A 27,997-nucleotide genomic window follows, 5' to 3' on the forward strand; every position below is an offset into this window, starting at 1 on the left:
TTAGCAGCCTCTGGACCATTGGGAAAAGCCAATGCGCAGCATCGGCTAAGATTTCTGATTAGCATTATGTCTGATTTAAAAAAAAAAGTACCAAAACGAAACAAAGAAACAAAGACAAAACAAAAAATAAAATCAACCTACGCCATCTTTTCACCTTTCTTTATTTCGTAAGGGAGAAGCATTTAACACATTTGTTTTGACAAGCAATAAGAAAGTGCTAATTAACTTCTTGTCAATAAAAAGTCTGTCTTCTCACCATTGCTTCTAAATTTCAAACATTTAGAACATGCTAACAGAGCTTAGTAACTTTATTGTTTTATGACATAAAACATAATAATCTTAGTACACAGTGTTTAGACCAAATTACTTTCATGGCCTCTATATAGAGAGCATTGTCAATTTCTCTTGTCAAGAGAAAAATAATTCCCTGTGTTAAAAATGCAGATTATCACTCTTATTTACATTTAAATCCAGAGTATAACCATGTGTGAGAGGTTAAGAAGTGGACGAAATCTGTTTCTAAAGTACTGTTTCCACTATATAATATTTTAAGAACGGTCTTATCCTGCAATTGTTTTTTCATTTTTTCTGTGATGAGAAAATAAATATAGAACTTTCATCCCCTAAAGACAAGGTTTTAGCATCCAACTTACCTGACAAGATTTTCATTGTCTCCAGTTCCCTTGCAAGTTGCACATTCAGTTCTTAAATCTTCAGCCTTGGGCTTCTTTTGCAACACAGACTGTCTTTGTCTTCTCTCTCTAGGAACTCTTTCCTGCCATACAAGGGATAATAAAATAAAACACAACAAAACAAAATAAGGATATGAGGGAAAAAATTTTAAGCAAGAAAATTTCTCAAAGTTAAGACTGTGTAAAAGTGCTTAACTTATTCCAACCTCATGTTTTTCTTCCTCAGGAACGAAGCTTCGTTTTCGTCCTCTGGTTCTCTGGAAAAAAACAAAAAAAAAAACCAAAAAACAAAAATCCACAGTATATCTAATGTTTAATTAATAATAAAAATAAATTTCCTCTGTTAAATGTTATTGCTTAGATTAGGCACTTGCAAAATTAGTTATTTCTAATTAATACTATATTGGACTACTGCATTTTGTTACCATTTATGCCATAGGAAATAAAAAGTAACAAATTAAATATACTTTATAGTACTTCACTTTTAAATAAACATGTATCTGATCAAAAAAAATGAATTCTCCAAAATTATTTTAAAGGATTTTCTCCACACTTCGTAATTGTCCATAATTATGATTTACTCAGAGCATTTAAATTTTCATAACTTATCATATGACTTACATAGCTGAAATGCTAAACCTGGGATCATACTACACACATTGTTTGCCTACATATATGCATGCGCATACATGTTTATGTAAAGAAATAATTCTTAAGCAGCCAAAAAAAGTAGAAGGAAAAGGTCTCACATATCCAAAATCCTAGTTAACATAAAACTAATTAAAATGCCACATAAAATGACATTTTAAACTAATGTAGCTAAAATTCACATCCTATATTTCAGAACACATTTACCATTTGAAAGAACGCATACAAATGTTTAAAAGAACTGTAACTACATTAGTATTTGCAGCCAATATGTTAGAAATCTCCACCAATCACAGCACAGCCCCATATGCAGACCACTGTTCCTTAGAGACTGGAAGAGAATGCAGACACTGCTTCCAAAAATTACTTTAAGACAGCTGAGATCAAGGAACATTCCCAAGCTAGAGTAGGTACCAAATAATTCTAAACAGAATTACATTATAGTATAAATATATTAATATTTTCTTACATTACTGTAATTTCAATTTTTCATGATACCAAGTACACTGTTAGTTAATACCATGGCTAACTGCTTACCATTTAATCTTTTCCTAGATAACCAAGAGTCAACTAAATTAATCATTCAAAAAAAGTAAATTTATAAACTATGAATCTGCTTACATTTATATTGCCAATCGGTATGTTTTAATTATATTATGGAAGTAATTAGGCAGAAAAATGAAGACTATATCCAGGAAAGGCCTTTAAATGCAGACCCTCCATCTACAATTCTGACTTCCAAAGAACAATACTGAGACTTGCTTCTCAAGATATCAATCATGACCCATAAGCACTGGCATCACCTGAGTGTCTATTAGAAATGCAGAATCTCAGGCTTACTCAGACACACTGAATTAGAAGCTATCTTTTAACAAGAATCCTAAGTAGGTCAAATACACATAAGTTTAAGGACACCAGTGTAGAAAGGTCCTTAACAACACTTATTCAAGTTCTAACTGAAAACTTATGGCTAGTAATTTCTATATTCACCTCCTTTCCTTCTGTGCCCCTCTTGCCCTTTAATGCTTTATTTTCTGTCCCCTTACAAAATTCATTCCCAAATTGGTAAGGACCATATCATATTCATCTTTCTACACCCAATTAAACTTAACACAATGCTTATGACATAAAAACTCAATTAACTTGTTTTAATAAAATAAATTTATAAGTGGTTAAATCAAAACTAATGAATGGTGATATAATATAATACAAACTAGAAGATCTGACTGACAGGCCAGGCACCATGGCTCATGGCCATAATCTCAACACTTTGAGAGGCTAAGGTGGGAAGGCTGCTTGAGCTTAAAAGTTCAAGACCAGCCTGGGCAACACAGAGAGACCTTATCTCTACTAACAATAAAAATGAAAAAATCAGCTAGGCATAGTTGTGAGTGCTGGTAGTCCCAGCTACTCAGGAGGCTGTGGTGGGAAGATAACTTGAGCCCAGGAGATCTAGGCTGCAGTGAGCCATGATCGAGTCACTGCATTCCAAGCCTGAGCAACAGGATGAGACTTTGTCTCAAAAACATAAAATAAAATAAAATAAAATAAAAATTTGACAAAAAGTTTAAATTATTTTTCCCTAATTTGGTACTCTATTATCTAATTTGCATAATGTATATTTACAGGGCTTTTTTGTTTTTTTAGACAGACTCTCCCTCTGTCGCTCAGACTGGAGTGCAGCAGCAGCAATCTCAGCTCACTGTAGCTTCCGCCTCCCAGGTTCAAGCGATTCTTATACCTCAGCCTTGCAAGTAGCTGGGTTTACAGGTGTGCACCACCACGCCTGGCTAATCTTTTCATTTTTACTAGAGAAGGGGTTGCCATGTTGGCCAGGCTGGTCTCAAACTCCTGACCTAAAGCGATCCACCTGCCTTGGCCTCCCAAAGTACTCAGATTACAGGCGTGAACCACTGCACCTGGCCCACAGGGCATTTCAATAAGATGCTCCAAATTAGTAACCAATATCAAGTGGAAAATATTAAAATTACTCATTTGAGTTCTACAAACTTCTAAACAGAATGTACAAAAGACTTCCATACATTTTCACATTTTTCTTCATCCAACTCATCTTTTATGTAATGAACTAGCAAATGTATCATCTAGTTTTGCATTAATTTTTCAAGTATGTATTTTAATGCTGCAAGTTCACGTTTTCAATTCTTTTAAGGATGTTTATTTACCATTTTGATAATAACTTAAATCTCCAAATATCTGGTATGACTCCATGAATTGAAACTCTCTTCATACCAGATTGCAATTAGCATCATATGGTATAATGCCAATTAGTGATTCAATCACACAATGGTATAGCTCCATTTCTCTCTATATTTATAAATTTCTTCTCATATATTAGGTGTATTTGTAATTATCTAAAATAGTCTCTTTAAGTACATTTATTACCAAATGGTAATCACTGATATATTCATGTAATAATTTAAAATAACACAAGACACATAAACAATTTCCATCTACAAAAACAAACTTGTTATAAAAATATAAAATAATATTATCTTAGAGCTCTGAAAAAGCAATCCAGAGAAATGACTTGCTGATGTCACACAGCTGGTAAGTTTCTGAGGTAAACCTGAAACTCAGTTATCTCAACTGTCACTTCAGTGACTTTTCTTGCATGGCTAATTCAAGATTAATAAATTAATCCCAAATAGAAATAAGCAAAATCATTAAGAATGCAAATCTATTATTACACTTAAATACTTAAACTAAACTGTAACACTGTGATGCCCAATGAAGATTTCTTACATTTCAAATGAAGTTAGAGAATTATACCCAATAAAGAGTAAATTCAAACTGGTACTAGAGTCTACCTAATTTGGTAGCTCCATACTACATACTAACTTGATTCATTACCAAAGTAATTACAGCACTCTTATTTAGCATTTATCACATTACTAATATTTCCAAAGAAAAAAATTAAAGAGAATTTGATCCAAATATAACTATACAAAATACCAAGTCCTCCAACCAAGAAAATGTTGAAAGCTATGGGTTTTTTTTTTTCTAGTTTTAATGAAGTGGCAGCAACTATAACTATGAAAATTCATAACTGCTTAAGATCACAACAGACGAGTTATCTTGAAAGTAGTGTCCTTGAATGAATCCTAAAACATAAGTAGAATTTAAAAGAGGGAGAAATCGTACAAAAAAGCAAGAAAAATGAAAATAAGTTGGGCCTATCTGACAAATTTCAGTTACCAAAGAGCTTGTCCCATCTCAGATGAATAGAAGTATATATAACTGGGTGGTCCTTTTCTGATACATTTTGAGGTTGAAACTACTTTAGCAACAATAAAACTGTAGGATGAAAATAATATGTGGAAGAAGGAAGAATGTTACTTTTCAAGTATGTGCTTTAGAATGTAACACAAATACGTTACCTGGAAATTCCACATGATTAATCAAGCAAGGGTGCAATTCCAAACTGATTAATTTTGACAGTAATTAGTTAAGCTATTAAAAGTAAATGAAAGTTTAAAACTCATTCCAATCTTGACACATTCCAATTTTTTCTGTTGTTTTTTTTTTTAAGAACTTGATTTAGCTAGGGAACAATTACAACCTGAGCTGCTTAAATCACCTTGCTCGTAATCTGTCCGTGATAAACTTACTTGAAAAGAGGTGATTAAAAAATCCATAGAAGAGATTGGCATGGTATTAGAGACAACGTATTTAAATTGAAAAGGTGTAAAATTATCTTATCTAGCAGGCAACTTTTAAATAGTTTATTCAGGCCGGGCACAGTGGCTCAGGCCTGTGATCTCAGTACTTTGGGAGGCTGAGGTGGGTGGATCACCTGAGGTAAGGAGTTTGAAACCAGCCTGGCCAACACGGCAAAATCTCATCTCTACTAAAATACAAAACTCAGCCGGATGTGGTGGTGCACACCTGTAATCCCAGCTACCCAGGAGGCTGAGGCATGAGAATCGCTCGATCCTGGGAGGCGGAGGTTGCAGTGAGCCAAGATTACACCACTGCACTCCAGCCTGGGCGACAGAGCGAGACTCCGTCTCAAAAAAATAAAAATAAAAATAAGTAAATATATAGTTTATTCATCTAAAACAAATAATTAAACATTTCTCTAACTTTTCTATCATTTGGACTAAAAAACATGTAATGTATTTTAATTAATTCTTTAGAGCTGAGGTTATTTTAATTTGCAATGAAGTCAAATGCATGATTCATTTGGCAAATGAACTAAATTTAAAACTAAAAGAGAGTCAGTACCTTAACATCTTTGATATCACTAAACTAGGCTTCACGTACTCACTTGTGACCAGGTCACTAAATTTAACACTTGTGTTTTTGTTGACAAATCAATATTTATAAAAATTAATAATTAAAGTAAGTCACATATGGTTAGATGAATCATAAGAAATGCTTCCCTCTGTAACTTATATGTAAAAATAGAACATGCTTATTCATGGGCAAAATTCCAAAATCAATGTTAATTAGGACAATTAAGTCAAACTTTGAAAACCTCTGTTAAGCTAAATAGCATTAGATTTATGCTGGGGAATAAATGCCAGTAGCTTTCTGGCAGCTATTCAAAAATGCTTCAATATAAAATTTATTCTAATATATATAAATATAATATATATATTTAATTCCTAAGAATATAAAATTATATGTATAGCATATATTATATGTAGCAATATATAATAAAAATATAATTTCTAAAAAATATAAAATTATACATATACATAATTCCTAAAAATATGTCTTTCAATTATGAAACTACATTGAAAACAAGTTAAAGTTCATGAAATATTCAAAGAAAATTGCTATATACAAAAAACAAATTATGAACAAGGTGTCAACTGTTTCTGTTGGCTACCAATAAACAACCGATGGAATGGCAGTCACCAAAAGTGAGTGCTTTCCCTTTGGTCAATTGACTGTAGAGTTTCTTTTTATCTAATTTAGCTTATGTTAACAGGGTTATGAAAATATATGGGAGAATAAAAAGAAAATCATGACCAATTTGTCTTAACTACTATAAACTGAAATAACTATGGGTCTAACTATATATAATAAAATATGTATTCTACATGACAAGTAAGTGCCGCTATAAAAACCTTCTCAGAGATAATGGTATGTACAAAATAAGGAAAGTCTTGAAAGCTCCACCTATTCTTATCTTTATTTCATACTCCTGGGAATAAATAAGAGTGATGGATTTCCAAGAGACAAAAAGCAAAACAGGAGTCTCAAGGTTCTGAATAAGATTACTTGAGCTAAGGATACCCACAGAGTAGATCTCTTCCAAGTAGCCAAAGTGAGTTCTAGTTCACTACAAAAACTGTTTGCCAGGGTTTCTTCTAAGAATCTATGACAGATAGAGGTTTTATAATCTGACTCGTACCTCAGAGGTCACCTTGAGTCTGATAATAGGAAACTCTGGTATGTAAAGCCCCCACAAATAACCCTTCTTTCCCAGAACTGTAGTAATTCAAACAGTTAGTATAAGTAAAATAAATATGAACATAATGTACAGTAACCTTTAGTCACTTCAATAGAACTGAATCCAAATACTTCAACATTTTTCCTAAACTAGTATCTAAAAAATATTTATATGAAACATACTTCATATTTTCAGATTCTCAAGACTTAAGCTTAAACATTATTAAACAGGTACTTTGTATATGCGTAAAATTAGTTAAAACATAAATGTAATAAAAGTAGGCTCTAGGATATTTGATTATCTCTCAAATAAAGACTGCCACTTAGAACTGGCTAGTGGCTCACATTGTTAAGTGCGATGGAAAAACGATTAAATGTGTTTAGATCCCCTTCTAAAATAATGATCTAAAAGAAATAATGCATCCTGAAAAACAATATGGTTTTCAGTCAAAGCTGCGAAAAAGTATTTTGCCTATTTATTGCATTTATTTTGCAAAAAAGAAAATACATAAAACACAACCAGAATTTGTAAGTCAGGAAGAAAGATCTCAGAACTTCAAAGAGAGTAGATGATGCATGCGTGTGTGTAAAAACAATGGAAAGAGAGGTCCCAACAAGTCCTTTGGCACTTCCATAAAAGATGAAAAGTCACTACATGACATAGAGTGCAAAGAAAGCAAAAAGAAAATCTGAAAGCTTTCAAGTTACATTAGAGTATTAGAAAATATGTCCACAAGTATAAACATCAATTTTAAAGTAACTTCAAAAGGGATATGGGTAAGCTAATTTATATTTTCTTCAAAACTGATTTCCTTGCCTAAAAGTAAGTAAAAAGTTTCCACATAGAAAATAATACAGAGAAAACGTCTAAATAACAAAGTACTTAAACAGAACTATCTTAGGCTGCCTTTACAGTAATTCTATAGTTTCACCGATGAAACATAAGAATGGGACCCATTCTTCTGTGGTAAACAGGGCAGTTGCTGTCTGCCAGGAGTTCAGGTCCATGAGCTTGGGGTATGTCATGATTGCCCTATGTATGTCATGAAGGTAAAATTTTCTTCAAAATCATGATAGAATAATAAGACTAACATGAAAACAAATTATACTTTGATCAATTTATGGCAGGAAAAATGAAAAACTGACAAAAATAAAAATACTATAATAATGTATTTCAAGACAGAATGTTCCCAATTGTAATACATGAGCTGAAATAAAAGTGTAAGTAGGAGGATATTGGGAGCAATAGTTTAAAAATGTAACAATGGGAGAGAAAAATTAGTTATATATTGCAAAATGTATTTATACAAGTTAGTAAGCTGTTGTATGCCTGGTCTCTCATAATTAACACTGTTCTAAGCAACACAACTAGAACACCTCATTTTTCACCATACCACCTATTGATTAAAAAAGATAAAAACAACTCTGAAATAGAAATAAGTAAAAACTTAAGGTAACAACAGGAACTCAGCAGAAATGGTAAGATCAAGATCAAAATGACTCATCACTCTCTTCTGTATCTCTCATTCCTACATTCCTTGAACAGTTTAGTATGATACCTCGCACCAATTGTCTGGTTTTCTAAATGGATTGTTGGAAGGCAGGCAGAAAAGATGAGAGGGAAAGAGGAAAGGTAATCACCATTAGTAGTTATTTTCAACTTTTATTTGGTATAAGCGTAGCACCTAAGAAACCTGCTTAGTCAAACCCCATAAATTCTAATTGATTAATTCCAGAACGGGTCCAAAGTCTATACTAGCTCTAGGGTGGGTCCAAAGTCTACATTTCAACAAATACCCAAGATGGTCCTAATGCAAGTAATCCATGGTCTCTGGAGCATCATTTCCAAACTTAGCACCACACAGTACTCTATGCTACCAAAAAAAAAAAGTGCTTAAAAATGTTTTTTTGATAAAAACAAGTTAAGAAAAAGAATAGATAAAAGTAATCCTGTTTCTAAATATTAGGATTTTTTTTTTTTGGAGCTTCAACATGCATTGGAATTTCTACAAGTAAGAAAATAATCACAATGCATTTCCTGAAATTACTGGTCACGGACTCTTTTCCTGGTGTTTCACTGACCAAAATCTGTAATAAGTCTAAAACTTTTAAACAAGAAAACTAGAGACAAAGAACAAGACGAAAGGAATGGGATTATATTAGCAAATTTTAAAGCTTCCTTATAATTCTAGGATAAAAAAAGCAGACCGGTAAAGGTGAGAAAAAAATAGAAGGATCCTTTAATATTAAAGAGTTCTCTTTTATCTCAAGTAATACTGAACTATGGGCACAAAAATATCACTGTAATATACATAATTTCCCTCTATATGATAACTCCAAAGTTAAGGATGATAATACTAGTCAAAAGGCTTTCTTGAAACAATAAAGAAACTGGAAAAATAATGTTTCATAAGAGGATAATCTTTGTAGACAGACATATGAAGTAGTAACTCTTCTCTAAGATCTAAAGAATAACTGTAGTTACCATTTTCAAACAATTATAGAAAATATTTTAGAAATAGAAACTAGCAGGCTTATTTAACAAAGGAAAAGTCTCTCTAGTTCCCTTATAAACAAAATATATTTTTGAAGCCGAAAAAAAGAGTTATAAACAGCTGAAACTACAAATAAAAACTATTTCAATTTGATCTACCTAGAGCACCCAAAATAAGCTGTTTTAATTATCTAAGAGATAACAATTCTCAGATTTGCCTCATCAATTTTACATGACCCCATAACACAAAATTGATTTAAAAAATCAAGCTGAATTCTCCTAAATAAGATATTTTAAGTGATTATAACATAGGAGGTTAATACAGATTAAAAAAATTTTTTTTGAGAAAACTGTTACTTTAAGGAAAAAATTAAAGACTCTTTAAAATGAAACAGGTAACAAAACAAATGATGACAACTAACCCTAAAAATATCTTTATATCTCCCTTGTGGAAAGGAAGATTTTTGAAAAGTGCCTGCCTCGGCTAAAGCAAGGAAAGTATGCCCTAAGAATTCATAACTGTAAGCCAGCACTTAAAGGTTTGAAATTTACACTCCTGATGTAATAGAAAACATACACACCAAACTTTTATTTAAAATATTCTCAAGTTGGTAGAGGCCCCTCCAAGGTACCTGGTAAAAATGAACATAAATGATTTCCCCAGAAGAAACTCTTTAAAACCTGGCCTCAAAGAATTTGCAATGAGAAAAAGGTAAACACCCCAACAGAAAAACTGGTGAAAGGCTTGCATACACATTTCCCAGAAAAGGAAATACAATTTACCAAAAATATGCAAATAGATGAACAAAATCATTAGTACTGAGAGAAATGCAACATAAAATGTCAAGATACTATTTTCCCTGTATCACACTGGAAAGCATTAAAACACGGACAAAAGTTTGTGAAGCAACAGAAACATTATCCATTGCTGGTATGAGTGTGAACTGGTTTGGAAAACAATTGCAGTTATCTAGCAAAACTGAAGATGCAGATAGTCTGTAACTGAGCAAATCTACACCTTAATACATAAACAAACTCCTTGTTACCATGCTGCAGGAGATATTTATAGGAATATTTTAAATAAAGCTGTATAGAATAGAAAAACATGAAAACAACCTAACTGCCCATCAACAAAGCAAAAGAAAAACTAGGTAATAATCTATTCTTTCCATAGAAAACTATACATTAGTGACAATAAATGAACTACAACTACATGGATCAGCATGTCTGAATCTAATCAACATAATTTTGGTTAAAATATCAAATTACCAGAGAAAAACATTTGATTCCATTCATATGAAATTCAAAACCTACAAAAATAAACCATGTATTATTTATAAGTACATAGATTTAGAATGTAAATCTCTTCTATAAAGAAAAAGAAGTGAATGAGAAAAGTAAAGCTAAGTAAAGAGGTGGCCTCTGGGCTAGACAGATAAAGATGAGATTGTTGAGGGGTTTACAGGAAACTTCTAAAGCTTTGGGAATGGTCTATCTTTTAAGGTGGGTGATGGATGCTCTGGTGTGTTCATTATATTATGCCTCCAACAAAACATAAACTACAAACACTCAGGTAAGCATGTGGTATATTTCATAATATAGAAAAAAAATTGTTAAGAATAACCAATAGATGTCTTTTTCTTTGACTTCTGAGTATATGTTTGTCCTGTGTCTTTCTCACCCTCTTAAATTTTGGCCTCAGAATTGTATGATGCTTATGATAAATAAAAAATAAACTACCGTGTTTCTTATCGGAATCTTCTTCGGTTCTGGTGGCACATCCTGTGGAACAAATTTCACTGGTTCCTTAATCTGCCTCCTTGATCGTTTGGTTCCATCTGGTAGGGTTTCCATGGCCATGTCTGCTTCCATGTCACTGCTCCCTGCCTGGTCACATTCTGAGCACTGCCTACATAAAGGGGAAAAATTTAAGTCATGCATTTATTATTATCTTCTGGCTTTAGCTATAGTTTTTATAAATACAAAATCCAGGTATATAAGAAGAATATATAAAAATATACACAGGTCATGTGATTACAGGGTACATAATGAAAAAACATTCAGAAATACTCCTCTAAGAGTGACTACTATGAATATAATATTTAAGGCAATTTCATGTATCCTGTAAGTATAAGAACACATTTAACAATGCTACTTGTTTAAGTGAACCAACATGAGATTCAACACTGATTAAAAAGGTGGTTTTGCCAGCTGCAGTGGCTCACACCCATAATCCCAGCACTTCAGGACACTGAGGCAGGATGATTGCTCACAACATAGTGAGACACTGTCTTCACAAAAAAAATAGAAAATTAACCAGGCTTGGTGGCACATGCCTATAATCCCAGTTACTCAGGAAGCTGAAGTGAAAGAGTCACTTGAGCCCAGGAGGTCAAGGCCGCAGTGAGCCATGATCGCAACACTGCACTCCAGCCTGGATAACGTGAGCAAGAACCTGTCTTAAATAATAATAATAATAATTTACCTTTGGAAAGCATGACTTTTCTTTAAACGACATATACTGTGATACCTGAAAATCAAAGTCCTTCATGGACCCTAACACTACTCCTTGTCACAGTTATCATATCTTTTAATTGTAGTCAATGACAACTTGTGCTGAATATACTACTTAAAGAAACTATAGAAACAGACTCCAAGAAGTGTTGGGGGAAAAAAAGGTCATATTAGTTGGTGGCCCCTACTACTTACAAAAGAAATATACATTTATTTATCAAAGGAATTTGTTAAAGTAGCATTTATAAAGAATTTTAATATGGGTAATATTAAAAATTAATTGAAACTAAAACTTTAGACAAGTGGTATCCAACAGAACTTTTTATAATAGGATTATCTACATATCTGTGCTGTCCAGAACAGTGGCCACTAGCCATAGATGGTTACTGAGCACTTGAAATGTGGCAAATACCATTGAGGAAATTTCTAATTTTAATATTAAATGATTTAAATTTAAATAGCCATATGTGGCTAGTGGCTAACATTTAGACAGCAGAAATCTAAACAACTACTGCTGGAAATCTTTATATTGTCAATCATAAAGGATCATTTCAAAAAGTAAAACCAGTTGTTAAAAGTAAATTTTTATTCATATTTTCTTCAAATGTAAAAGAATGATCAAAAGCAAATTCTCCAAAAGTTTGATAGTATTCTCTTAACAAAAATGATTATAATCTGTAAAATTGTATTTGATATTTAGTTTATATATGTTTATATCAGTATCTTTGAATGTAGCTTATAATTCTCATAGCAAGTATTTTCAAAGATTTATGATTTGATTTCATGTTCAATCAAAATTCACATCTTTCACTAATACTGTGAACTTATTAAACTGATATTTAATTGTCAAAGTGACAGCTTTAAATTTTGAACTCCAACAAGAGTTAAATACCAAGTACCATTTGTTTTGTTAATGCAAAGATATTATTCCTAAAATACAAATTAATCCTTAACGTATTAATTTAAATATCTTAAAATTTCCAATTATTTAAGAATAGGTTAGCAAAACTTTTAGCACTGGAAATACTGATCAGTGAAAGCAAAACAAAAATGTACATAATCATGTATTACTCAGAAAACTTTTATGTATCTATGGCTACACTTCATGTAAATATAGCTAGCAGGTTATCCCCTAGATTGTCAGATTACCATCATTAACAAAGATACAACTAAACGAATATACTAAATTGCTCCTGCATTTGTCCCATATGAAAACATCAAGGACTGGCAAAAGAAAATACACACCTTACAGAGTCTCAGAATTGAAATAGTAAGTATATTCTGACTTTATTAGCAGAACTGTGAAAACCTCAGAAATGTTAGATATTGTTAGTTAACTAATAATAAATGCAACAGCCTTCAAAACAGATGACTAATTATCAAATTATATTACAAAAATGCACATTGCTTCACTTTTCAGCATTAAATTATAATCTTAACGCTAACTGATCATTTCTATCAGTTGAGTGAAATGTAGTCAAACAGTTCTAATTTACTTTTTTTTTTTTTTTTTTTTTTTGAGAGACAGTCTTGCTAAGTCGCCCAGGCTGGAGTCCAGTGGCACGATCTCAGCTCGCTGCAACCTCCACCTTCCCCGTTCAAGCGATTCTCCTGCCTCAGCTTCCTAAGTAGCTGGGACTACAGGTGTGTGCCACCACGCGCAGTTAATTTTGGATTTTTTAGTAGAGACAGGGTTTCACTATATGTTGGCCAAGCTGGTCTCAAACTCCTGACCTCAGGTGATCCGCCCGCCTCAGTCTTCCAAAGTGCTGGGATTACAGGTGTGAGCCACTGCGCCAGGCTCTAATTTACTTTTAAAATATGTTGTTTGTCTATTTAAATAACAGGCAAACATAATGTTATCTAAATCCCCTAGGTATAGAAGCAGGTACCTTTTCAGATAAATCATTGTTTTGTTTTTTTTAAAAACTGAAATATTTCCCCTTTGCTTCTCTTTCAGTAGCAATTACCCTTGTCAGGACATTCTTTATTCTTATGTTCATTTCCATCCCCACTATATATAATACAGTTAGGTGACAAAGAAATTTGGCTCTCTAATTCCCAGAAAATAGAAATGTTACATCCTGAACACCACAAAACACTGAACAACCCAAAAAATCAAAACAAATGTAACTGCCAATGCAGAATATATCCATTCCTATTTCAAGACAACCGCCACATGATTGTTGCAGTGGATAGAGTCCACACTGAGTAGACTACAAGAGTATTATGGACATAATACTTCTTAGCCATTCTTCAACAATCTATTAAACACTATAGTCTTCATCTTATAAATATCCTTTAAGATATGTAAAAGTGTTTCTGCTACATTAATTGGTACACAAGATGCTAAGAAATAATAACCTAGAATAAAGCCATGGCCTGTGTAATTCAATGAAATCAAATAATTATTTTTTCTTTGAGACAGAGTCTTGCTCTGTTGCCAAGGCTGGAGTGCAGTGGCATGATCTAAGGTTCACTGTAACCTCCATCTCCCAGGTTCAAGCAATTCTCTGCCTCAGCCTTCCAAGTAGCTGGGATTACAGGCGCCTGCCACCATGCCCGGCTAATTTTTGTATTTTTAGTAGAGATGGGGTTTCACCATGTTAGCCAGGCTGCTCTTGAACTCCTGACCTCGTGATCCACCCGCCCCGCCCTCCCAAAGTGCTGAGATTTCAGGCGTGAGCCACCACACCCAGCTGAAATCAAATAATATTTTAAGGAAAATCATGATTATCTTTCCTGAAGTCAAATACATACCTGGCTTCTTTCAATAATCCACTGAACTGCTATTATCTATTAATTTAGCTAAACTCACCTTAATTCTGTATATTTTTACTTAGCATACTGTATTAGAGAATAGAGTCCTAAAATTTATAATTCCCATGGACAATACTGAAGATAATCTTAACCTTTTAATCGATCCAAGCCAATTAAAAATTTAAAGTATAATAAAAATCCATGTCAGAAATTTATGCAACAGAATAACTTTCATGTTGAAATATCAAGAGGTTTTTCTCTTTTCCCTTCCTCCCTTCCCCTCCCTCCCTCTCCCTCCCCCTCCCTCTCCCTTCCTTCCTTTCCTTCCTTCCTCCCTCCCTTCTTTTCTCCCTTCCTTCCTCTCTTTTTCCCGCCCTCCCTCCCTCCCTTCTTTCCCTCCCTCCTGCCCTCCCTCCTCTTTTTCTGTCTTTTTGTGAGACAAGAGTCTCACTCTGTCACCCAGACTGGAGAGCTCTGGCACAATCTCAGCTCATTGTAGCCTCAGCCTCCCAGCTTTAAGCAATTCTCTACCTCAGCCTCCTGAGTAGCAGGGATTACGTGTCCCCACCACCATTCCTAGCTAATTTTTGTATTTTTAGTAGAGACAGGGTTTCATCATGTTGGTCTTGAACTTCTAACCTCAAGTGATCCACTCGCCTCAGCCTCCCAAACTGCTGCGATTACAGACATGAGCCACTGCGTCTGGCCTTTTCTCAATTTTCTATACCTTCTATATGTTTCTAGCACCATACAACTACAACCTATAATCAGAATGATGACCCAATGGGATTTCAGAATCTTAGTTACTAAAGAAAAATATTTAATATTTAATAGTGCTTAGACAAGAAAGTGTACTAATTTAAGCCGGGCACAGTAGCTCACACCTGTAATCCAGCACTTTGGGAGGCCAAGGCAGGTGGATCATGAGGTCAGGAGATCGAGACCATTCCGGCTAACACGGTGAAACCCCGTCTCTACTAAAAATACAAAAAATTAGCTGGGCATGGTGGCACGCGCCTGTAGTCCCAGCTACTCGGGAGGCTGAGACAGGAGAATTGCTCGAACCCAGGAGGCGGAAGTTGCAGTGAGTCGCAATCGTGCCACTGCACGAGCAGCGAGACTCCATCTCAAAAAAAGAAAAAAAAAAAAGAAAGTGTACTAATTTAGAGAATTTTATTCGTGTAAGTTAAAAAAAAAAAGGATTTTATGAATCTTTAAATGCAATAATGCAATAAATAAATCCAGTAACATTCCATATTCCAAATAATTCATGATTTACTTTTTTCTCCTCCACAATTTATCTTTTTCAGTCATCAAGAACTCAGGATCCCATACCAGAGTTTTTTTTTTCTTATGTCTAAGCTGTTAGCCATGTTTTCTCCTGTATTTAGAGTAAAGTCTTGACAGGTGCCTACATAAAACTTTAAGAGGTGGCTCAAATATCATTCTTCCCAGACAAGTAATACCTCAGTCCCTCCTACTTCTGCATTATGGGTATCTCTTTGAAGGGCAGAAAACAACATTTAACTCAACTTGTAAATTTTATTCTTTTTGTAGTTATAATACCTGTATAAAACTTTAATAGCAGATATATACCTGTTATTTCATATACAGTAAATGTCCCATTCTAATGCTGGAATTCCTACTAGCAGTTAATGGGAAGAGAGGCAATAAAAAAAATGTAAATGAACAAATTATCAAGAAAAACAAAGGAGAAAACCCTCTGTAAACTATTCCTAGAAGGGTTTGTGTTTTCTTTTCATCATAAAATAAACAAAGACATATCCAAGGAATAAAAGGAATAAAAGGATATAATATTACTCAATTCTCTGTTAAATAATGTGTTTCAGAATATTCTTCAAACAATTGGAAAAGGCAACACAAGTTCCAATCAGATGAGTGGAGGCAGAAATATAACATTAGTCTTCTAAAATCAAGAGATGATTAACTATTTGAACTACTCTAATAAATCAAGCCCTTACCATTTGTATCCTACCAATGTGTCTTAGAATTTAAGGCAGTGTGGAGATTGTACATTTTTAAAAACAACAACAAAAACCAAAATAACATAAACTAAAAATGAGACAAAATGCATTTTAAATACTAGAAAGAGGTACAAACAAAATAGAACCTAGATCACACCATCACTAGCCTCTCTATTCTCTGTGGAATTCTTCACCCACTTATTAATAATATTCTTTACTACCTTTTCCCATCCCTACCCCAACTTAAGAAGCCCCTAGGTTTTCCCCTCTCCTTCTCCTGGGCAGCAGAGCATAATTCAAGAAAAATCAAATAATCACATTTACTTATGCACTAAACATTCTTGCTACACAGCCTCAGCAAGTCAGTTTGATTTTTCCACAGTAAGTTGTTACCAACCATCTGCTGTCTTCTCAAGAGCCCATCATCATCCCAGGTCTCTTCCCTCTCAATAGACTCCTATATCACTGAAATATCTGAGCCTGTCCAAGGTGAATTCACTCAACTTCCCTACCCTCCACCAATAATTACTTCTGTATCTGTATCCATCTTTTCTTTGATGTCACATGTCTTAACCTGCCCAGCACAGTCCACTGAACTCTGGGATGGACTGAAGAAAGCACCCAAATCTAGAACTAGTGTCTCCTTGAAAACAGTGCTGGTACTGGAAGAAAAGGCTAGATAGCAAGGGCTTAAAATAGTCATTAGAGTAGAATATGATATCTGAGAAGGCAACAGATTGTATAGTAATTAATTCTAGGTACAGTTTGCTTACAGGGTATTTAGTAGTAAGGGTGTTACCACAGGCTTGAAAAACATAAAGACAGCAAAAATAAACCGGCCATTCAGAAATATTATACCAGAGGGACCTGTGGAAGTTTAAGCTGAAGACTAAGGCACAGTCATCAAATGAGTCCAGTAACAGGACCCTAGTGATCAAAGGACATTTGGTCACTAGAAACAAGGAGAAATTAAAGACTTCACTATGCTACAACATTAACTTCTACTTTTACTTAAAAACCACTAACACCAATGAAAAGGCTCTAAATTGTTGAGGCCCTTTTAGAAGTGCTCTCACTAAAACACCTCAGGCTATGTACATTATTTCTTTTCTTTTTTTAAATTTCAACTTTTATTTTAGATTAGGGGGACATGCACAGGTTTGTTACATGGGTATACTGCACGATACTGAGGTTTGGAATATGAATGATCCCTATCACCCAGGTAGTAAGTATAGTACCCAACAGTTTTTCAAGCCTTGCTCCCCTCCCTCCCTCCCCATTCTAGTAGGCCCCATCTTTATGTCCATGAATATCCAGTGTTTAGCTTCCACCTATAAGTGAGAACATGCAGTATTTGGTTTTCTTTTCCTGGGTTAATTCACTGAGTATAATGGCCTCCAGCTGCCTCCTTCTTGCTACAAAGAACAATGATTTCCCTTTTTTTGTGTATTTTTTTTTTAGCTGCAGAAACTCTCACACGCTGGAAACCAGAGCTCTGCAGGCTGAGCAGTATCAGGAGGGTCCGTAACTTTATTTAAGGAGAGAACTGCGTATCTCTATATAAGTTCATGGCAAAACATCCTAGCTCTGGAGACTATCAAACTAGCTTTCAATTTAAAAACTCACCCAGGATGCTTATTAACATTGTTGGGATTTGAATATGCTATAGCAGTTTCTGAAGCACATAAAAACCATAATAAATACATTCCACTGTATTTCAAAAGAACAGGCCATTATGAATATCTCAAAACAAACTGATACAAAGAACACTATAAAAAAGCAATCGTGAAAATAGTGAAAAAAATTCAGCTTCCTAATCAAATGAACAGAGGTAGCCTTAAGTGATAAAACAATGAGGTCAAAAAATATGCCTAATGTATTTGAGGAACACACACAACCTCTTGTAGAGATTACCATTTAAAAATTTGGGGTTCACTCTTTTCTAAAACTGGAAAGGTAACTTGCATAAAAAGAATATTCATGTTCATTCCGAAGTTTTCCTTTTCCTATATTCTCCTTCCTATGAGAAATCATTCTATTAAAATCTGAACATCTGTCCCTTTCTTGGAGTAAAATTAAGAAAAGGATAAAACTCATTATAGATACTATAACCTTTATCAAATGTAGTGATTCGATATGCCTAAGTTAATAAAAAAAAAAATTCAGAAATGTTTATCAAATGTTTCTAGATTTCAAAGAATGGTTGAATTTAAATGACTAAGCACAAATACCAAATACCAGAAGCAAAGCCTTTGACACTAATCCAAAAATAAAATATTAAATTGCAAGTAAAAGCATAATATGATGGCAAATTTTAGATAAATTCAATTTCAAAATAACAATAAAGCATTTGAGAAATTCTTAACAATAAAACAAGAGAATTATAAGCAATGGACAGAATTCAAGCCTTAAAGAAGAATCTATTGCTAAGATAATAGCCACAATTAATGAAAAACTCATTTCTCAAAAAAGCTGTTATAGATTTAGTCACATAATGCTATAATAAATATTGATGACAGTCAATTTTAAAATGTGCCAAATACTTTATTATGAACAAATATAGTATTTCATCTTATACTGCTGAAACTAAGAGTAAATCAATTGAAACATCTAAATCTCCTCTATTTTACTCACCAGTAACTGTTTTTGGTCTTTCTTGGCATCCTTGTAAGAGGAGGATCCAGACATCCAAGATGGTAATGTAGTTTACAAGTATCACACAATAAAAGAAGATGCTGATCATGGTTCTTCTTACAAATCCCACAACTTTTAATAAAGGCAGCAAGTAAAGATTTCAATAATAATTATCATAGTGAAATGCAATTTACTTATAGCATATTTTTTAAATTATAAAATTTCATCTTGATTTAACTATTTCTTCTGTTGAGATAGACAATTTCTTTCATTAGCACATCTTTTTACAATGTCAGTAACTGTTAGTTCTAAATACTTTTGAGAATGTTAAAAATAGCTTGGATCTGGTATAAATTTAAATATTACTAGAGTCAAACCTTCTAAAGAATTACATATATAAGGTATTTATCCTCAACATCATATTCATTTTAATTACTTAAAATCCATTTCACATTAGTTCACTTTTTCTCTAGACACATAAATTATAGAACAAAGTAATTTTCCAATTTTCTAAAACTGTAAAAAAATTACTTCACAAACAATGTAATTTCCTACCATTAGTTGTAAACCTTTCAAAGAGACTTCAACATGTAGATATACTACAAGTATACATGAGTCTCTTTTCAATACTGGATTTTGAGTTTTAAAAATATACTAATTAAATCCAAAAGTAAAAAAATTAAAAATGCACACATCCATTGATATTTATTGCAAAGATTGTGGAATTTTGTGATTGTTACTATTATTTTAGGATTTTTTGGTTTCTCAGAAATCTAACTTCTCTTACGCAAAAAGGCAATTTAACTACACCTGCGTACACAAGCACCATCACCTGAAAATCTGAAGTATATTTATATTTGGAAAGTACAGAAAGCAATGATGGTTAGGTTTTTTTTTTTAATACGCCTAGAAAAAAGTCACACACACACACACACACACACACACACACTTAAAAAGCCAAAATAAATAAATAAATAACCAGTACCTCGTCTCAGTAAAAAAGAAATATCACTTAAAATATATTCTGAAACAAAAATGAATTGTAGTCTTAAAAGTCAGAAGCGTAGTGATATTGCCTGATGGTTCCAAATGAACCAACCATGTTTGAAAAAGCTGGCCTGAGAATGTGCTAATGTTCACATTGTACACTAAGACAATGTAGGCTTTTTCCACACTTCAAGAAGTTATTTGGTATTACTTGTAGAGGGAGCCTCCAACAAAAAAATAGAAGGTAGTTATGGAGATTGATATTGTTCTTATTGCTACTACTTCTGAGAAAGAAATTTTGAGAAGAATATTTATGTATTTACACATGCATAACACATATGTATGCATACACATAGATAAATATACACACACATACATACGCACACACACACAAAAAAACACCAGCATCTTCTAAACTTCTCTCACTTAATATAAATTATTTGGGAAAAAGTGAGATCGTAACCTATTTATTTATGGAAAGAAGTCTTGACTACAATAAAATTACTATAATGGTGAACACTGAAAATACTGAGCAAAAAAAGTAAAAAACAAAAATACTTATGTGAACCAAGTAATTGCAACTGAGCATCAAGAGAAAAAAAGTGTAGAAACTCAAAACTAAAACTTATCTTCATTATCCACTGTCTACAAAGGCAATAGATTCATTCTATATATATACATATATGATACCCATCACTATCTAAAAAACAAACTCTACAATTCATTCAAGTAAAATAAAATATAAATGCCCATCTGTTATATTGTTTTAATTATTTAAGACAATAACTATAATGTTATCTAAAGTAATTTTCCAATTCCCCAAACAGTACTGCTCATTTCCATAGAGTTTAGGTTAAAACAGCAACAAAAATCTCCTCTATCATTCAAACTGGAATGCATCTTTTGATAAAATGAACTTCAAATGCATTTACATTAAATTCTGGTATGGACATAATTCATTCTCAAATATTTGCAGGATCTTCTTTCTCATAAGTATCAGTTTAAAAAAATACAGAATATTATTCTATCATTATTAATTTCATTACTTGCCTATAAAGTACTGCAGGAAGAGTAGATGTCTTTTGTGTGCCTCCTTCTTTTTTACTTGGTTTTCTCTCCTTGGGCGCTCGCAAAATTGCCGGTATATTCAACTTCTATTGATTTGAACAAATGTAGTATATATCGTTTTAAGAAAGAAATAAAAGCAACATTTTCCTCTAATTGCCACTCAAGCCAAGTAAATATAGTAGGATTGTTAGGGGGAAATCTGCTTTACCAGATTCTACATTGGCAAAAAGGATTAAAATGAGCTTTTTTCTAATAGTTATTTCCATCAGAAATCTATAATTACAGACTTTCATCAATTTTCAGTAGTACACTAAAACATAAAAATTAAACTTCTACTTCAGCTTTTAAAGACAAAGACACATATGTAGGAGGTTTAAAAAAAACAAAACACAGTACACTTCACAAAAAGAATATTGAGGCCGTTTATTTTCTTCAGCACCCCAGCTATATTGGTGCTCCATAGGTTAATTAGAAAAATTATCTTATTGGACCAAACTCTCCAACAAAGCAAGTGAGATTCTCTTTGGGTTTCTACTAATCTGTAGTATGCTGCCTTCTCAGACAGCAACCATCTATCAAAGTCATTTCTCAGTGGCCTGGTGGGCCCACATCTGTTCAACCAACTGAAAAAAAAAGTGTCACACAAGCAGTATAAATGAATTCTACGTCTGCTGTGTATTTACAGTTGCAAAAGGAAATTTGCAAACCTCTGTTAAAAGTCTTTTAATAAATGAAAATGTCTTTTATGGTAGATAGTATTTTAAACAGGAGATTCTTATAAGAAAAACTTGCAAATCAAGCCAAAAAATAATGCTAGCTTGGCAAATAAACTAAAGCCTTATACTCAACATTAACTCCTCTAAATATTAAGTATAAAACATAATCTTCCAAAAATCCATCAACCAACCTATTAACAGGAACAAAGGCTGATCCTCCCAGAGGCAACTACTAATTCTCACCTTTTAAAACATTCTTTAGGATACAAGCCACACACATTCTTTTCACATAAAGCATCTTCAAAGCTGGTATAGCACAGTACAAATCAGTATGTATCACTTCTTAAAATATCCAAATAAGCTGTGTGATGAATTTGACTCTCCATAAACCTCTAAAACAAGTATCATGAAAAATATCTGTTCGAAAAGCTCCTTCACAAATAAAACTACTTTTTAGTGAAAGGACCACAAACAGTGGGTCTCCATCATCCTTAAAAAATATAATAAAAAATATTTGTGAAAAACGTAATTTATCAATTATATACACAGTACTAAAAAAGGCATTCAAAGAAATCCATCTAACAATAATTATTCAACACTAAAACTTTAACAGACTAAAGGTGTTCATGAATAAAGTTTTTTTAATAACTACGATCACAGCTACTGTTAAAGGGGAAAAAATACATTTTAACATTAAAGTTTAAAAAACCATCTCTTATACAGCTGAAAACCAAATTAACATAAAAATGAATATCTCTAGTTTGCCTTTTTAAATTTTAAATTATACATCCAAAGAATAGAAAAAAAAAATACACCATAAGGACAGGAAAGAAAAAAATGTGGCAAGGAATCCAAAACTGCTAAATTAAAGGAAAGAAGAATGTAGTAGGAAAAACTCATGCTTCAAGTCTTAAGCTTCATCACAAGTGACAGGTCAATCAGTTAGAGCAAATGAAAAAAATTTGCACACAAGATAGCTGTTGAAACAACCAAATTAAACTAGAGGTTCTCAGTAGGCAGCTTCCAATGCTCTAGTTGTATTTCAAGCAGGAATCACTATCCCAAAGGATTAGGCCCCGATCAAACAGAATTCTTCGGTTAGTCAAATGACAGTTGTATCAAAAATCTGTTCTTTGAAAATCATATAGGGAGAAAGAACTGAAGGAGACAGCAATTGGAAAGAAACTAACCTGCCCTGTGATTCTGCCTAGTAAAGCCCATATTCCTTGTCCTTCACTTCGAAGTTTTCCATTCAGGTTTTGTAGTTCTTCTAAAGATTCACATAGCTACAAAGTAAGTCAAATTAGTAAACTTCATTAAAATATCTGACAATTTAAGAAATATCCACATTTCTATTCCATATAGATATATAATTTTTTTTTTTTGAGACAGAGTCTCACTCTGTCACCAGGCTGGAGTGCAATGACACGATCTCAGCTCACTACAACCACCGCCTCTGGGGTTCAAGCGATTCTCCTGCTGCAGTCTCCCGAGTAGGTGGGACTACAAGTGTGCACCACCACACCCAGCTAATTTTTGTATTTTTAGTAGAGACAGGGTTTCACCATGTTGGCCAGGATGGTCTCGATCTATTTTTTTTTTTTTTTTGAGATGGAGTCTCACTCTGTCGCCCAGGCTAGAGTGCAGTGGCACGATCTTGTGTCACTGCAACCACCACCTCCTCAGTTCAAGCAATTCTCCTGCCTCAGCCTCTCGAGTAGCTGGGATTACAGGCGCCTTCCACCATGCCCAGCTAACTTTTGTATTTTTAGTAGAGATGGGGTTTTGCCATGTTGGCCAGGCTGGTCTCAAACTCCTGGGATGGTCTCGATCTCTTGACCTCGTGATCCACCTGCCTCGGCCTCCCAAAGTGCTGGGATTACAGGCAGGAGCCACTGCGCTTGGCCTCCATATATTTTTAATATATTCAAGCCACAATACCACTGAGAGACAAGGCTATCCAATTATTCAGCAGTATTTGTTGCTGTAAGCATTTTGTTTTCTGCTGGCATTTTTACCAATAATGATAACTACGTTTATACCTTCTTTTACAGTTTGTTATATAACATCACCTTCTGCTAACTAATCCTTGTGACTCTATCAAGATGTATTTCCACTATTTTCCCAATTAAAAAAACTAAGGATCATAGAGTTTTTGTGAGTTGGCCAAGATCACAGAACTAGCAAGAATCCCCAGGTCCTCTGAATCTAATTCCAGGTACTCTTTTTACTACACAGTGTAGCTGATTATTGGAAACGTACTTCCTACTATTTTTTTATGACTTAAAATGTTTTCTAACAAGAAGTCAATACCCGTTTTATATGTCAAGTTATACTTGGTATGACATTTTAACCACATTTTGCTTTTATAAGATATTTCTTTTTGAATCTTTTCTCATTAGGATGAAGAGGTACACGAAAACTCAAATTTGGAAATTTTTATTCCAAACATTATAATATAATTCAAGATAATAATTTAAAGAAAAGTTTCTAAATTTTCTACAAACTTAGAAAGTGAAGCTCTATAGCAATGTTTATTGGTTAGAAATAGAGAACAGAGTCAGATGAGTTGGCCTCACACCAACTGACTTCATTTGTCAAGTCTGTTACTTGACTACTTGTGTGAACCTGGGCAAATTATTTAACTTCTTCAGGATTCAGTTTTCTCCCTGAAAATGGAAGCAATGATTATAGCCTACACTATAAAGTTAAGCTGGGAATTAAATAATACACGTAAAGAGATCAAAATTATGCCTGGCACACAAAGTGCTCAGTAAGAGACGGTGATGATAATGAAGCTAATGAGGAGTAGGAGTTATAGGGAAAAGCCAAAGAGCTCCAGAAGAAATTAAAAATAAAACATAAAAGAAATGCCATACATTCACAAAAGAAATCATCACTAAGATCTATCACATTATGTTGCATATTTTGTAGCTAACTTACCTTATTATATTCTACATGAAGCTTTTCTTGTTCATTCTCTAATTTATCTTTTATATTCTTTTGTTCAGCCATATTTTCCTGAATTTGAATCATGCGCATATTTCTCTCTATTTAAATGAAATATCCAATTTTACTTTAGTAGGAAGTAAAAACTGACATAGGAAGAAACTAGCTATAAAGATGATCACATTGATAAACCTACATAGTTTAAAACTTTTAAGTATATTCACAAATAAATGAACCTAGCATTTTGTAAAAACCCACAACATATTAGGAAAATAAACATCCCTCCATGATATATGCAGCATGGCTAATAAATTTCTAAAAATTAACAGTATATCAAACATTTTCATTAACAAATTGTTCTCAGTGAAAATGTGCATGTATCAGTGTCTATACTGACCAAAATAATAATTCACAAAATCTGCAGTGAGAGCTGGTTGCTTATGTTTTCTCCTTCCATCCACACTAGAACTAGTATCTGAATTGTCCACTGGAAAGATATCTGTACTGATCCCCATGAGTTCTGCTTTCCGCATAAGTTTACGAATAGCTGAAGCACTGCTGGTGAGTGGTCTGGGTAATTTTTCCCTTGGAACCCAGGCCTGGGGTCTGGTAGATCGAGCTAGTTCTGCTTTGGCACGATATTGCTGAAGCCGGGCATTGATCCTTGCCTATAAAAGAAATGTATTCAAATTTTAAAAGATAATAAAATGAAACATGTTCCTTAAGATTTTTACATTGATTTTTATTCCCATGTTCACAGAAAGATAATCAGAACTTCTCACACCAAAGCAAATTATAGGTATGAATGATCCTTAAGGTATACTGTATAATTTTTGAGTTACAATAAACTATATCTGCCCCTAGTAACAACTGTCCTAACTTATAATCAGAGTTTTGAGAAACTAATTAAGCTTAAGTTTCTCTTCTTAATAACTGCTATTGTCTCTATAGGTTTAATGTATATAAAATTATATTTTAAATATAGGCAAACTGACTAAATCCTTTGAACAGACTGAAACAAGATGTAGTCAATATACTGCACTGATAAGAGTAATTTCCTCACAGTCACGTTTTTCAATGTGAAAATATACTTTATAAAGGACTGCTCTGTTTGACTAAATGAGGAGTACTGTATTCAGCCAAAAATTATACTCACTATTTACCTTAATCACAATCCATTTCCTAGGTAACTAACCAAACTTCCTATTATACTTCACATGTCACTGGAAACCACACAAGACGTAAAATCCTTACATAACCTTAAAACAAAAACATACGGGTTTTGACATGAATCCCATACCTGTGCTTCTGGTGATAGTTGCTTCTCTCTCTCTTGCAAAGACATTTTACAATAGGACTGTAGAGCCAAGTAGTTTTTTCTCTTCCACTTTCTGTCTAATCTATCTGCATGTTGCTTACAATAAGCAAAGAATGGATCTGCTATATCCTATACAAAAAAAGCACAGAAAAATAGTGAACATTTGTACTCCAAAGAGTCATAAAAGACCTAACACAAAAGAATATTACTTCCTTTTCAAAGAATCTACTAGTGCTAGTTACGTCTAATAAATTACAAAAATAATTTTTGTACATAATGATAAAAATTACTTCTTTAGAAACTTGATCTTGTATGTCAACTTCAAATTACCAACAACTTTTTTCTTTAAAGGGCCTGTGGGTTTAAATATATTGAAATCAAATATAATGTATTATTTGGGTGTACTTGTATAGTAGCCCTTCAATATCCATGGGGGACTGGTTCCAGGGCCCCTCAAGGATACCAAAATCTGTGGATGCTCAAGTGTCTTATGTTAAATGGTGTGGTATTTGCATCTAGTTTACATGTATTCTCCCACATATTTTAAGCAATCTCTACATTACTTATAATACCTAATACACAAATGTAAATGTGCAAATAGTTGTTACACTGTATTGGTTTTATATTTGTATTCTTTTTTATTACACTTTTTTTTTTCCAAACATTTTCGATCTGCAGTTGGTTGAATCTAAGAATGTGTAATCCACGGACACGGAGGGCCAGCTGTATTTTTTTTAAAAGTCACTGTTTAAAACAAATAGGATTTTAATAATCTTAAGTAGAAATAATCATTAAATATTAAAGTTATGCATACATAAACTAATATTGCAAAACAACAATATTAGACTAGCCAACAAGATAAGTGTGGCATTTCTAACTGGCTAACAATGGACAGATTCTACTGAGGATAAAAATAGAATTAAGGGCCAGGTGCGGTGGCACATGCCTGTAATCCCAGCACTTTAGGAGACCGAGGCAAGCAGATCACTTGAGGTTGGGAGTTCGAGACTAGCCTGGCCAACATGGCAAAACCCTGTCTCTACTAAAAGTACAAAAATTAGCCAGGCACAGTGGCATGCGCCTGTAATCCCAGCTACTCAGGAGGCTGAGGTAGGAGAATTGCTTGAACACAGGTGGGAGATGTTGTAATTAACCGAGATCGCGCCACTGCACTCCAGCCTGGGTGACAGAGTGAGACTCTGTCTCAAAAAAAAAAAAAAATAGAATTAAGAAATTCTAAGCCCTGTCAATAAAAAAATTTAAGTTATACCCTTAACTCTTTCCCTAAAAACTCAAGTGGAATTACAGCTCTCTCATAGCCTAACAGTACATTTTCATTCATAAAAAGTAGTGTACAAAAAAGATTTATTCTATCAAAAACAACTTGTAAAGATGTAGTCCAAAAAAGTAATTTACAATGTAATTGCTAACAAAACAACAGGCTGTTCATTCTTTATGTCTGTCCCAAAAAGGAACAGTAAACATAAGCTATTAGTTTTTCCTCTAAGTTAGGTCAAAAGTGCCTCTAAATAGAGTTTTACAACCCAAAGAGAAATGACAACACTACCGAGGAGAGACATATAAGAATAGAAAAAAATATCTAATGTGTCCTTAATATTAAAAAAAAAAAAGCATATGAGGCAATTCTGTAGTGTGATATCTATAGACGTCACAGTACAGCAATGCGTATCACAGAATTTGAAGACATAAAAACCTGGATACAAATCTTGACTCTATCATTTACTGGCTATGCGACTTCAAAAAATTGCTTAACATCTCTGGGCCTCAGTTACCACATTAAGTAAAACAGG

At 33.4% G+C, this 27,997-nt stretch overlaps 1 protein-coding gene across 12 annotated transcripts in view; it reads right to left on the reverse strand.

Moving 5' to 3' along the window:
- The window catches only part of PHF14 (PHD finger protein 14), a 198,449-nt gene that overhangs the window by 109,881 nt on the left and 60,571 nt on the right, over window positions 1-27,997 (reverse strand). For all 12 annotated transcript variants that reach the window (XR_010126939.1, XR_010126938.1, XM_054494329.2 and 9 more), the window contains exons 8-16: window positions 26,169-26,315; window positions 25,266-25,536; window positions 24,863-24,969; window positions 23,110-23,205; window positions 21,186-21,289; window positions 19,149-19,280; window positions 10,996-11,164; window positions 899-949; window positions 654-775 (exon numbers count right to left, since the gene is read on the reverse strand). Coding sequence is in view for 10 of the 12 variants with exons in the window: in XM_054494329.2 (XP_054350304.1) it covers window positions 654-775; window positions 899-949; window positions 10,996-11,164; window positions 19,149-19,280; window positions 21,186-21,289; window positions 23,110-23,205; window positions 24,863-24,969; window positions 25,266-25,536; window positions 26,169-26,315 (1,199 nt within the window). In the remaining 2 variants the exon portion in view is untranslated. The remainder of the gene's footprint in view (window positions 1-653; window positions 776-898; window positions 950-10,995; window positions 11,165-19,148; window positions 19,281-21,185; window positions 21,290-23,109; window positions 23,206-24,862; window positions 24,970-25,265; window positions 25,537-26,168; window positions 26,316-27,997) is intronic.

Source organism: Pongo pygmaeus, chromosome 6 (assembly GCF_028885625.2).
Source record: "Pongo pygmaeus isolate AG05252 chromosome 6, NHGRI_mPonPyg2-v2.0_pri, whole genome shotgun sequence".
NCBI classification, from domain to species: Eukaryota; Metazoa; Chordata; class Mammalia; order Primates; family Hominidae; genus Pongo; species Pongo pygmaeus.